Source organism: Bemisia tabaci, chromosome 5, assembly GCF_918797505.1.
Source record: "Bemisia tabaci chromosome 5, PGI_BMITA_v3".
NCBI classification, from domain to species: Eukaryota; Metazoa; Arthropoda; class Insecta; order Hemiptera; family Aleyrodidae; genus Bemisia; species Bemisia tabaci.
The window spans coordinates 51846848-51861578 of NC_092797.1; the positions used below are offsets into that span (position 1 = coordinate 51846848).

Genomic DNA, 14731 nt, shown 5'->3' on the forward strand with positions numbered 1-14731 from the left:
CAGTTTCGTACTGGTGCCCATTAGAGTTCAAAAAATTGAATTTTGACTCTAATTTTAATTTTTGGAATTTCTTGGCTTTATTTCCCTGCGAGATGGTGTGGACCCAGCACCATTTCTCCACCTTGTTACATACAGTTCGGGCCACTTCTTAGTGTTTAATTTTTTCCTAGTATTTACCTAAATACTAATAATAAATTGAATGCATGTAAAACACTTTCAAGGATGCTTCTCTTCAAGGAGAATTCAAAGTGCATCAGGAAATGCCATCTTTATCATGAAGTCACTGTTGACAGGCAAAAGGCAAAATGGTCGTAGAAAGCGAACATAATTGACATTAATCAATGAGAAAAGAGTAAATTTTTATTAAGGAAAAATATCAACAACGAAAAAAAATAGCAGACTTGTTTCAATATAAAAAAATACAAACTTAACATTACCTTATATTTTTAACACAAGTGGGTACCTTAAATTATATATTTACATGATAAGATAAGAAAAAAAAACAAAACAAAACAAAAAAGTAATAGTTTGGTGTTTAAGTTAGGGACTGGCATAAACACACCCCCTGAAATTGATGGATGATTTTTTGTCTTAGGAAACCAAACTTTCTTCCGGTTCTTTCTTTATGATAACGCCTTCTGTCGTAGATGATTGTCTGGGTTTCTTCAGATGATGGTAATTTGGTAATACTTTGGCCAAATGATCTCTCTGCAATGCTAAAGACTGTAAAATGAAAACAAGGAAAATACTCAATTTCTAGCTGAAAATGGGCGGGAAAAATGTATGTTCAAATGTACAATAGACCAAAAAACAAGATGCAAATTCTAGAATTCTGATACATATTCCCGAATCAAAATTTCACAAGGAACATGATTCGCACAAGGAAAAATACTGAAATTAACTCCTAAGTAATTGTAAAATATTAGTTTTCAATTTATATTTTTTACTGGAAAATTCCCCACTCACGATAAAAACATCTATCTACTAGAATCAAATCTTGAACTACAACGGTTTTGGCAGGATTCTCAATCGAGCAATGTCCCTTTCCTGCCTTGTGTTGTTCAAAGTGTTAACAAGGTGCAACACATGAGCCGAAGCACCAAGATAGAGGTTGTCATATTTTTATGCCACAAAGATTGAAACGGTAACGTTTAGTGCGCAATTTGACTTCAGTTGTCATTGACACTGTTGACTATAGTTTTTTCATGGGCAGGAGATTTGAATTTATGCACCAAAAAACGTTAGTATTTTGGTTGGGAGCTAATGCCAGTAATTCCATGGTGCAAATCGTGTTTTGGGTAAAATTTAAATTAGGTAACATTTGTTAGAATGCTTAAATTTGCACTTTTTCTAGTGGTCTATGGGGCCAAATTTAACGAAAATGGTCTGATGCCCGAATCACATTTTGGGAAAAAATGAGTTGAAGATAATTTAGAACTCGACAGCAATAATATTCCATCTCACAATCATACTGATCTTTACTGCCTTAGAACTTCTGAAGAATGGTATCCTAAATAGAGGCAGTAATACTTGAAAAGAAATAGACTCTTTCGCTCGCCAACATATGTGCCTCTGAGACATATTAGTGTAGAATAAAGTACTGTTGTAAAAAATATAAAAACTGAAGAGAGGAGGCTTTTACACCGATCTCAAATGGGAAGGGATTTCGAAACTGAAACCATGTCAATTGGTTCATTACCATCATTAAAATTTAAAAATTTTTAACTTCTCCCCAAAACGTCCTGGAGTCTCATCTCCCTCACACTGACTCAAATAAAGTGATTCTTTGGCTCGAAGAATCGATTGATTGATTAATTAAAATGATCTGCCTCTATTGAAAATGTAAATTACAAAAGCAAAAATGAATCAGTAAGAATGAAAACGCACCAACTCGGTAACTCGGAAATGCTCAATTTTCATTAAAGATAGCCAATTTCCATAAAGGTCATTGAACTTAGCACATCTGTTCTGACCTTTAAAGTGTCCTTAAGGTGATTCGATGGACGCCATATTTTGTGTCAGAAAGGCATGCGATATATCGCATCAATTGGTTCCAATTTTTCAGCTATTTGTCATTTTTCTCCAATTTTGAGATCGCAATTCTGTTTTCAGGAGACTAAAGCACTCACTTACCAATTTTAACAAAGAAATTCAACGTACTAAAGGCGTGGTTTTTTTAGAGAGAAAACATCGCATTCGATACTGATATCGAAACTGCACTCGAATGCGATATTTCCTCTCTAAAAAAACCACGCCTTTATTACGTTGAACTTCTTTGTTAAAATTGGTTAGTGAGTGCTTTAGTCTCCTGACAACAGAATTGCGATCTCAAAATTGGAGAAAAATGACGAATAGCTGAAAAATTGGAACCAATTGATGCGATATGTTGCATGCCGTTCTGACACCAAATACGGCATCCATCGAATCACCTTAAGTCTTTCGGCATCAAACATGTTTTTCTTGGACTAACTTCTTCACCTTCTGTGAAGTTTTATGTGTGTCTTGATTATTATCATTTTTTTGAGTCCGTGTGTTTTCGTTCTCACTGATTCAAATATCGCAAATTTTAAAACTTTCAAGATAGGTCCGAGCCTGCCTTAAAATTTGCCAACACGATGGATTTTTTTATTTTGTTTTGTATTGTTTGTGGTGTCAATCTAATAACACTTTATCCAAAGATCCTATTTTCAAATTCCATGATCAAGATCTACTTCTGAAGAGACACTGTTATATGCTGGAAATTCATAAAAGTGTCCCTTTAATGATACGGCCTCCTTAATCACGATATAAATCATTTATGACCACCCTAGAGAGAAGAGCTGTTAAAGATTTGACCATGGATACAGCCCACCATAAACGGTATCCTTCCAGTATCTCCATGTTTGAATTGTAGATATCAGTTTTCAGACTTCAGGGTAAACCTCTTTAAGTCATCTTGACTGGCAAGCCTAATTTTTAGGGGCCATCCAAAAATTGTTTAAGTCAAAATGATATTTACACGAAAGTTTGAGGGGTGCCTATTGTGAGTTGAAATATATGGTGAGATCACTGCTTCAAGAGTTAGTGGTTTCAAGAATCAGACTTTTATGGCACCTTGTTTAGCTAAAGCCTCATGTATATGCACATGGTACCCAAGGAAGTCAAAACATTGGTTGCGACTCCATAGATCAGCAATTTTTAGCAATGCTATTAAAATATTTGATCATTTACGGGGAAAGGGACCTTAGTCTGCAGGGGCAAAATTTTTAGTAGAGCCATTTTTGTCGGATTGAGATGAAAAATCGAATTTTCAGATTTCTATGAAAGACTCTCCAAAGGTCTTGAAAATAAGTTGCAAACAATTTTATTCATTTTTAAGGAGGGTCTGAAGTTGCATTAGAATCTAGCATTTTTGCACTCTGACCACGGCAAGAAGACTTTTAGGTGGTTTTTTCTGAAAACAAGGTTTTTAGGTTTCGGAACTTCAAACCATCCTAACTCAGGTTTGGCTTAATATTTTTCATTTTTGCATGTTTGTTGTCACAAAATATTTTGAAAACACTCTTCTATCCTCTAGTATTGACTGAGTCTCTCAGTTTGAAAACAACCTTGATCCAGTTTTAACAATGTTAATTTTTTTCCATAAAAACACTCCTCTTCTGACTATTTCGCACTTTTTATCGTCTCCTGAAAAATTTCAATTTGCAGGGTTGGATTGTTTTTGAACTGAGAGATTCATTGCTCATCACTGAGTCTACAGGGGGAAAGGTACCTTTTCCAATAAAGAACCACTTATTCTTGGGGTGGGAATGAAAATGACTCAGTACTTACAAGTGGCTTGTCTGACATAATTTTCCGCAGGTGATTGGTCCCACAGACTGAAAAATTTTCAGGCAGTTTTTCCGGAAGAGTCAATCTACAGGCTGCACCAATAAAACATCCATTAGTAATTTCAACCTCAGGTCCAACGTAACCTGAAAAAAGAAATAGAAATAAAAATATGATAATTGCTGAAAAAAACTGTGTTACAAGGATACGAGCTGAGAACATGGATTACGCAGAAAATTTTGTTTGTCGTGCTTAAATTTAGTTCTTTTCCTTCTATTCCATAAAAAACTTATATTCCAAGATATGCTCCAATTTTGAGGCCTCTAGACTTCTTTACAGGGAATAATTCATCGGAATTTCTTTCATATATTCAAAATTACGTTCGAATCCACTCCAAGAAAGTTGCATTCTCTCAGTGAAGAAGACAGACAAGGTCTGAAATTCAGCGATACATTTTGGTACTTTTTGGCCAAACTTTGAGCAAAAAACAATTGGCAAAGTGCAGGTCTTGAAAAATATTTATGAATTCTTCACAAGAATAAACGAAATCTATATGGATGAAGCGAGCCATTGTGGATGAGCCTGCCATTTAAAAAATTACCTTTGCCAAGGGTTTCATGATGCATCTTTATTCTTTGTTCTCTTGCATCTTTGTTCTCTCTACTTCTTTTATTCTACAAATTTTTCGAGAGTCAAGGTTCGAATCAGAAGAATAAAAAAAGTAATAGGAATCAATGGACTTATGATATTTTCAAGGAAAATTAAGACATTGGTATACCAGTTGATAAAAGTGACATTTGTCTTGGATAAATTGATTGATATAGAGTGATAAAAATAATTTGATTAATTGATATTTATAGACACAGTACACTCAGCATCCTATTTGGCTATCTTAAATTCTGGTTTGTTGATTGGCAGTACATTTGAATTCATCAGCAGCAGAGTTCATGCCAAATAAGTTTACGCACTTTAAAAATACGACACAGGATACACCATCTTGATTCTTGCATTTACTGTACATGCTGAATTGATGTCAGACAATCGTCTATCACAGTCTGGAGGTGCGTGAGCATATTACATGGAAAAAAATTAAATGCTGCTTTAGCATTTATACTGTTAAAAAGATGTCCGACAAGTTTCAAATGCTGATTTTACATTTTAACAAATGCTAACATAACTACGCCCGCTGCAAAACGAACAAATTAAAATGTTATGTTAGCATTTTTGTAAAGTAAAATCAGCCTTTGAAACTTGTCAGACATCTTTTTAACAGTATAAATACTAAATCAACATTTAATTTTTTTCTGTGTAGTCGTAGACTCAAAAATGTCAAAAAAGGGAGTTATAAAGGACTAATTGACACAAATTTGTACACGAAAAAAACAAAGAGGATTTTAAAAACGAATACCAGAATAGTTTTTACCGCTGAAGCCGAAAATGACCTGCGTTTTTTCCCTTTACCCACCAATTTTTCAAAAAAGGCATTCTTTGGAAAATCCCACTTTTCAGAAAGTTGGTGGGTAATAGGAAAAAATGGGGGTCGTTTTCAGCTTCGAAAGGAGAAAGTAAGTGGGAATTACCCGGTAAGACACTTGAATGAAGTAATTCTACCGGCTTCTCAAATGCAAAACATATTTTCCTCTATAATTTTAACAATTGAATTTGAAAATGACCTCGGTTCTTCTCTCTTATACACTTGTTTCTGGAATTTTAAGATAAATAATCCCGGAAATCTAAAAGATGTAAGGGAATAACTAAAGTCATTTTGTACTCAGCCCTAAAATTACAAAGGAATCGACTATCAAACTACCTTATTATTAAAAAAAATTATATATAGATGAAATTCCTAGATATTAGTTTGAGGACATTTCCATGGAACCTACAAAGAGTTTTTTCTGCAAAGTTTTGATAGGAAATCATGTAATGTAGTGCTTGCTAAGGTAAGCTGAGATGATAAAATTTGAACATTTCTATAAGAGGAGGAAAAAAAAGACTCCAGCGACTTGGTAGCAGAAGCTATGGTATAAACTACTACCTAAGTTGGATAGTCAAATTTTAACTTTGAATTCTACTTCGTGGCATCAACAGAGGTTGTTCATTTTCTATAAAACTTATACCCAATGTATGGTTACATCAAAGGAAATTAGTAAAATCAGGCATTTTATCAAATGCCTAGGCCGGTAGTCAAATTTTGACGGTTTATGGAATTTTATAAATTTACGGCCAAGAGTTCACAGGTTTTCAATATTTTGGGAAGAATAACTCTTCAAATCCGCGAACTCTCCTTGTTCCTTCCTGTATACGTGCTTTCAGTGCATTTAAACGTTAAAACTTTAAAAATTCTACGTTTTATGATGTGCTGAAAATTTCATGAGAAATGTGCACTCAGAATCTTAAAATCATTTAAAATACTATTGTATGCTGCACATTTTTACAGAAAATTCTTTCTTACAGGAGCAACGAATTATTTTGTATAAAATGAAGGTAAAAAATAATAATTTCAATCCAAGTAAGAATATTTGACTATTTGCCTGGGCATTTGACAAAATGCCTGATTTTACTATTTGCCTTCAACAAATACGAACACTTACACTTGGCCTCAAGAACACAATTATCACCAACAGCTTTTGCTTCACATACACAGCTGACTTCAAACATGTTGTTGTTGCCAATGAAGAGCGTCTGGGGTTGTCCACTAGCATCTTTTGGAAGTCTAAACAGGTGAAATAAAACAACACAATTATTAAAAGCTTTACAAAGATCAAGCAATCGTTTGAAAAGCAATTTTTTTTTTTTTATTCAAAGATTTCCAAGATAAATGCTTCTCATTACGTATTTGTTTTAGAATGAAACATTGGCATATATTACAAACACCAATCATGTTTACCATTTTTCATTTGCCGAAGATCATTGATAATGAAAAAGGACAAGCACATACTTTCCTTGCCAAAATCATCTGAAAACAGTCACAAAGTCATTCTGAGAACATTTACACTACATTTAGCAATAAGGAACTGCTGGCATTGCAACATGAACATGTCCTAGATTGTATGAGCTGGATGGGGAACTATTTTAATTTGTAAATTTCTCTTACAAGATGAAGAAAATGTGCAAAATCTTAGCCGAACTGTAATTCTGAGACTTATTTCTTCGTAGTAAAATGCAGCTAATTTATGGGGAATGAATCACAAACCATCTGTAAAAACACATACTTATTTCTTATGACTGTTTGCTCTTCAAAGATGTTTCCGTCGCCAATCACGATGGGACCATTTTCAGCGAGGATTGATGCTCTTGGGTGAACAACGTTTTGCGCTCCGATAGTAACTATGCCCAGAAGTTTTATGTCCTTGCAAACAACTGAGCCTGCAGCTATGCTTGCACTGAAAGAAGAAAAAGAAAGACAAGTCACAAATTGTAATATTGATGAGTCAGGGGATGTCTGTCTAACAAGGAAACATCAAGACCAAATCGGTATCTTCATTATGACATCACTCGGTTGGTTAATTTATCTAGAGATTCAGCCAAGTTCTAACTTCCCTCGGCAATAAGTGCAAAATGCATTTAAATATTAAGGGTACGAAATGAAAAACAACTTAATCAGCCAAAAATCACAATAAAATAACAACTTAATTTGGGGGAAAAAGAGCAAAGGATAAACAAAAACACGTTTCAAAATATTAACAATTTCATTATCAACTGGAAAAAATTAAAAATTAAAAATGAGCCGTTGATTCGCTGTTATTGCGAGACCGAGACTCTATAGGAGGAGTCTTGGTCTCGCAATAACAGAGAATTGACGGCTCATTTTTAATTTTTAATTTTTTCCGGTTGATAATGAAATTGTTAATATTTTGAAACGTGTTTTGTTTATCCTTTCCTCTTTTTTCCCCAAATTAAGTTGTTATTTTATTAAGGGTGCAGCAAACGTGATCGTAAAAAAATTTGGGCAGTCTCGATTTCTGTTGCGACCTTGGTCTCTACACAATTTCTACATCATTAAAAATTTTCTTTGTTCCGAAAAAGTTATTAGAGGCACCTAAAAATTAGCCTTTCTAGCCAAATGACTCTTAAAACTTGGAGGTGAATCTGGAGAACTTAGTAGTTGATTCACAAGATTGTGCTGGCACTTTCTGGTACTAATTTACCTATTACTTTGATTACTTGCTCTTTGCAGGGTGTTGAAGCTCTTAAATTGATTGGCATCAGGATGTTGATTACCTACTATAAAACCAAAAAAAAAAACTAAAATACCCTGGGAAAATATGCCATTGACTATGGTCTCATTTCTGATTTGACTGAGATTAGTCTTCAAAACATTTGCGCTTCCACTTACAGCTACCAGGAGGTGGAGATCTTTAAGCCCATTCAGAGTGTAAGAACATGAGCAGTTTAATCCGAAAATTGTTAAGAAAGAGAGAAGGTGTGATTCTATTGTGCACAATCCATCTCCTGAGTCAATGTAAAACCGAAAATTTTATGAGAAGAAGAAAGCACTTATACAGTGGAATATTTAGAGATCGAAACAAGAAGGCGGGGGCTTGAAATTTACCTTTCTTTTCAGTGCCCAACACTCTTAAAACATACCAATATAACCAATTTCCTGATACAGGAAACCAATTCTCCTCATTCCCTGTGCAAAGAAATTTAATTTGGCCAATTTAATGCCCAAAAATAAAGTTTTAATAAAGAAAGCCCCCCTCCGCCAGCGATAGAATTCTTGCACATGTGAATGGTTTGTGATTTAAATACATTTACTGTTGTAAAATTTTACGAGAGACAAGGTGGTGCCACTGGTTTCCTCGAATATCAACTCTTGAGCTCAAACTCTCATGGTTCAGGCCGTATTGGAGGGGATATTCCACATTACATTGAGAGTTCACCTCTAAATCTGGTCAAACTCTACATGCACAGATAGGGAGCAAGTACATTAGCGGAGTTGTGTGGTTCCAGTCTTAAAGTCCCCAAACAAAACGGCAACCCTGGCAAAGTAACTGTGCATGGAGAGTGATGTAGAGGTGGACTCTGAACATAGCATGGATTATCCCCTCCATTATGGCCTTGACTTTGAGAGCTTTTTCTGAGCTTTGGATTTGATTTCTGAAAAAAGCATTGGCGCCATCAAGATTCTCACAAAATTTTCTACGGAGGAGATAATTAAAATGCGAATCTGTGAGACATGAAGGTACTCCTATATTCAGCAATGCCACTGAGCTTATTCCAGCACAATCATTCCACCCACAGCTCATGCTGTGACCCATATCCACTAGGGGTGTTCGAACGAATTCTTGCCGAAACACTATCGATATCGTCTCTTATTGAAACTAGCGGCAGTACCGACAGTGGCGATAATATCGTTAACATTCGGCCTTATCGGATTTTCGAGAGCTCGCACTCAATGCATTGTTGCCCCATTTGTCGGTTTATCAGGCTGCCTGGCCCGGCGGCGCGTGTACAAATGGCAACAGCTTATTTTCGTCAGCTCCGAAAACTCTCATCGCTATTGGCAAGAGCGCTCTTATCGTAACTTTTCCTTAACGGTGCTGTTTCGGTAGCTTACCGACAACCGATAGAACAGCCCTAATCTCCACTCTATAACGTTATCATGAGAGTAGAGCAGTGAGATAGTGTCTCAATCAAACATGGTAATTGGATGTCCACGACAGTATTGATTTCTCCTCAAATTTTGTGGCACATTTGTAACATAATGTGTTCGAAATTTTTTTGCTGATCGTTCAAGTTTAGTCCAAAAACACAGAGCTGCGACAAAAATAAAAAAAAACTTACTGGTACGTTGCTTCTTTTCTCTTATCAATGTTCTCCATCATGCACAGGAAGGCAAGTAAATTAGCGATAAGTTGCCTGCCTATGCTAATTGTCAATTGTCACAAGGGCCGAAGATTCACAGAGCGCACAAAATTCTTCAGAAATCACACACTGCATTACGTATGAATTTCAGCGTTATTATGCGTTATTGTTCATGTTCTTCATGCGCAGCGCAGGCATGGTAATTTAGGGTTTTTCAAAAAATTGTATCGATATTTAGAGGTTATAAGTTGTGCTGAATGTAAACAATAAACATGTGTGCGTAAGTGCAGCACTCTCGCGGCTAATTGAGAAAACTAAGGTGTTGATAAGTAGTTGATAAGCACGGGCATTGGTTTCGACCGGCGAAAAACTCGAAAAACTCACTCTACAGGTCACTTCACGCATATATGTATGTACTCAATTGACCAGGAATATTGAAATATTTCCGGTTATGATTCATAGCGTGAAAGCTGCCCTGGATTTTCCTACCATATTTTTTTTTTAAAAATCACAGGAAAAATCGCGCATTTCCCGTGATACCGAGGTGAAAAACGTTTAATTTGTCGGGATTTACGAATTCGCATGGAATATCGCGTATTTCTCTCGATATTGAGATGACACTCGCTTAACTTCTCACTGCGGAACATGCGGAAACCAAGCAAGCAACTATTTGAACTCCGGAGTAGGCATGTGGTATCACGCAAAATTGAAGGAAAATTTTAGCGCTTCGCCTGTCTCAGGTACCGGACGTCTGTGATATAAAAATTGGATATTTTTCACGATATTTATGTGAATGTTGCGTGTTCTTTAGTGTTCACCAAGATGTTCACCGGCTGGAAAATTTGCACATTTTCCGCGATATTGCGATGATCGATCCGTAATTTCTCAATTTTTTTAGAAAAAAAAAAAATCGCTGGAAAAGTCAGGCATTTCCCGCGATACCGAAGTGATAAGTGCGTAATTCCTTCAGATTTCACGAATCCGATGGAAATGTTGTGTATTTCTCGCGATATTGAGACAACACTCGCGTTACTCCTCACTTTTTCTCACGCGGAAATAAAGCGAGCAACTATTCGGCCTCCGGAAGCGCTAGCCTTTTTACCCAAAAATAAATCTGTACAAACATGAACGCAATATTATTTGAGGGACTAGGAGGACAAGGCGTACAAGTGCAATTTTTGAAAAAAATTTAGATATTAATGATTTCAAGTAAAACTAGTCGTAGTGTATATTCTATGAAAAATTCCCTCCCAAATTCCGAATTTTTCAGCAACAAAAAAGCCAGTTTGAACTTTATCTTACCACCATAAGAATCGATGTAATTTTGAAACCTCGTACAGATATTTCTCGAAATATCAAAAACTGCACTTATTCTCCTAGCCCCTCATTTGAATCTTCATAAATTGGACTACATACCTATTGCAATTATTCAGAACTAAAATTTCTTGCTCGGTTTATCATAATGACCACTAGTTTCCCTGTGCACATAAGTGGTTTTACAAATGAGCCAGAAATGAATTGTACTTCCTAATCGCAAAACGCAGTTCAAATATACAATTGGTTGAAGTAAAGAGGGAAAGAGAAAAAAATTCGTATATTTATCTCTGATTGCAACGTTGTTGTGCTCAGCTCACAATTTATTTTTCTATGAGAAAACCAGCCATTAGTTTTTATATAAGTTTTTGTGAATTCCTTCTCCCCCCCCCCCCCCCCCATCGAGAGGCTTGCAGAATAATCAGAGGCATTTTTACTTAGTATTTTCAAACTATAAAATATTTTAAAATGTGGTACTGGTATCAAAATATAAATATTTTAAAATGTGGTACTGATATTATGAATTTTTTCGACTATGGACAGCCATTGACTTGCATGTTTTGTAAATTAATAGCGCAATTGATTTTAGTGCATCCTATTCTTGTGGCAAAACAGAGCAGATAACTTCCGAAGATGACTTCCGGCAGAAAATCTGCGTTCAAACTCTAAAAGAGCGGATCGAATTCAGAGGATTTCGACGTTTCCACCACCGGATGTTGATGATTTTGCTCACATAATCGGGCGGCGTGCAGTGAAAAGTGAATGCGAACAGGGTTCTTGCTATCTGGGGAAAGGGTAACAGACATCCTGTCATCTCTCTGTTTGAATTCGGGCGGCACGCGCTGAATCAGTTCTCGAAGGAAAGGAAAAACGAAAAGCGACGGAGACGACACACACACAGGCGCGACACCAACACGGGCAGGATACAGGGATACATAGTCTGCCGGTGCAGTCACCCTTGCGCGGGCCAATCACAATCAGTGTTGCCCCACTCCACGCCGATCGTGTCATGCAGATTCATCAAGTTTCGGCCCTTTTCGGTTATTAGTGTTCGCTCGAGTTGGTCGTAACGTCGCACCCGGTCGGAGTGAGGCCCTCGTGGCTGCAAGTAATTTTCCTTTCATGAAAGGTTTTAAGACTCTTACATTGCATCTCGTTACTTTCCTCGTTTGTTTCGCGAGAACTCTTCGGTGTGCGTGTGTGGAAACGATCGTGCGAATAAGTTCGTTGCTTGAGTTGAGTCCTTCATCCTCTCGAAAGTTAAGTTACCAACTTGTGCCCGGCGTCGGAGTGAATTGACTGAAGGCAAATGGTGCCCAAAATTTCCATGGATTCTCGTATTTTAATTTCGTTTCGTCGTCTTCGGCAGTTATTTTCGCCGTGCGTGCCTCGGTGCCCCGTGTGTTTCGCGAAAACTCCTCAGCAATGTACATGAAAACGATCGTGTCTATCAATGTGTCATTGGATTGGATGATGGCCGCCATTGTGATTTTTTTCTCGAAATTTTTAGTGATTCGCTCCTGGCGTTTGGCCTCGTGTTCGCGTATTTCTATGTGTGTGTTCGCGTATTTCTATGTGTGTGTTCGCGGTATTTCCTGAACTTACAGTATCGGCCTCGCGTTTGAAGTGTGTCGGCGTCTTCTCAATCTACTTACCACGATTAATTTAATTAATTGTTCCATACCTTTGAAAGAGTCTGGTATCTGGTCGTAGCTTCCTTTGATGTGTGTCTATCTTGGCGTTGGTCTGGATTCAGGTCAGAACTATTTAGCACATTACTTACCTAGATTCTGCTCAGATTTGGTGTCATGTTTTCAAAATTGTGTGTTACTCATAGTTTACTCACCTCTTTCTCGTCTTCCTTCACCTATCCATTTCTGTCATGTCTTTCTCTACGTTTATTTTGCTTCATTTTTAAAGTTCAAATTATCTTTCCGTAAATTCTAAAAAGCAAGTTCATAGGTGACTCTTGATGTTAAGTTCCTCAGCTAGGTGCTTCTAATCCGGAAGCAACTGTTGCTATCCCATTTTTCTAGGCCTGCAGACAAATATCTTCTACGTGCAGGCATCGTAATTACCTACTGAGAAAATCATTTTTAGGTGTTTGACTTAAACAAAATTCAAATAAATAGGTATCTACAAAGATCTGTCCTCCGAATTTTCTCGTCTTATTTTAGCACCTCTTCTTGCACATTCATAAGCTCAACAGGTTATTGTTCTGATCTGATAGTAGTCGAAAATTCCAGCGTCACCGACCGAATTGTAGCTGTATGTATTCGCGAGAATGAGAGGGTTCCAGACTTCTGATTAAACTGCTTCGAGTCGAGGTCTGTCAACTTTCTAATTTTACAGGTGGAAATTTTGGGTTTTTTCAATCTTCTTTTTACATTATTTAACGGAAATTATTCCACTCCAAAGAACTTGATGCCTCCAATTTTCGGACTAGTCGTCGATTTACTATTATCATGATCATTTTTCCAACACGTTTTTAAAGTATGCACTCAGGTATAGCATACCTATACATCAATCTGATTCATTCTCCTCCCCTCCTACGCTCTGTGGTCCATGGAATTTTCTTGACAAAGTTCACATTAAAACTATTTTTTGAGCCTTTGTTCCAGACTTGATTCGGGAACCAGATAAGTTTTACTATAGCATAATCTTAGTCAGCAATACCCTTTTTTGAGACTGGAGTCAGATAATTTTCACATGCACCCAATTCTTGATTTTCAACCCTCCTACCCCCCCCCCCCCCCTCTTTTGCCACCTCATGCCTGTAAATGGTTTCCGCGGAGTCAAAAAATCTTTTAATCTGGGAAGTTTCAAAGTAGATTTTCTAGGTACTTTTCTGAAAATAATATCGTGTTCAGTCTCCTCAGATGATCTGCACAGTTGCAAGTAGCTTTATTTTAAGTGTACCTACATATTATCTCATTTCATCACATATAGAGACAAGAAAAATCTTGAGATGGTACCATGAGCATTGGTAGAGTTTACCTATCCTTAGATTTTATATCACCTATTTTTATTTTTAAATTTTCTTATGTGAGAGTCCTCTTTCGTTCATCGTTTGCCGAGGTTTTCCCGAGCTCAACCTTTCTTCTAGTTTCCAAAGAGTCAGATAAGAAGTGTTCGACGCTTCTCATTCCCTCTCTCTCCCCCCCCCTCCCCCTTCCCCTCGCCCCTCGTCCTTTTCCTTGCTTCTACAGGCAGATTGGAGCACGATTTGACTTTATCTTTTCAGTGTTGTCATTCTTAACTTTTCCTATTCACTTTACTCACTAATGCATGGCAATTGGCATCCCAAAAAACTAAATCGTTCTTGACTCTGTTTCTTTCCTCTCCTGTTCTTTTCTTTTCTTATATCATCTTTAGTGTTGTAACTGTTTTACTAAAAATAACCTTTGAATTACCTAATTAATTTTAAGTTCTTGCATGTGTAAGCGTTTTGCGATTTCAGGTGATTTGACGGACGCCGTATTGTGTGTCAGGGCGACGTGCGATATATCGCATCGATTCGTTCCATAATTTCAGCTACTTTTCATTTTTTCGAATTTTGAGATCGCTCCGCTGTTGTCGTGAGACTGAGAAATTCATGTACCAAATTTGACAAAGAATTCAACTTAATAAAGATGTGGTATTTTTAGAGGAAAAATATCGCATTCGAGTGCAGTTCCGATATCAGTATCGAATGCGATATATTTCTTATATGAAAATCACGCCTTCATCAAGTTGAATTGATTTGTCAAATTTGGTACGTGAATTCTTCAGTCTCATGACAACTCAGAAGTGCGATCTCAAA

The 14731-nt window shown here is 36.8% G+C and overlaps 1 protein-coding gene across 1 annotated transcript; it reads right to left on the minus strand.

Annotated features, from left to right (window-relative positions):
• Positions 1 to 334: 334 nt before the first annotated feature.
• LOC109032756 (dynactin subunit 6) lies at positions 335 to 9875 on the minus strand. Its single transcript, XM_019045037.2, has 5 exons — positions 9595 to 9875; positions 7020 to 7190; positions 6399 to 6520; positions 3811 to 3953; positions 335 to 723 (listed from the first exon to the last, which is right to left on the minus strand). Exons 1-5 carry the CDS (start codon positions 9633 to 9635, stop codon positions 592 to 594), a joined length of 609 nt encoding a protein of 202 aa, XP_018900582.1. The 5' UTR covers positions 9636 to 9875; the 3' UTR covers positions 335 to 591.
• Between the last annotated feature and the right edge of the window lie 4856 nt (positions 9876 to 14731).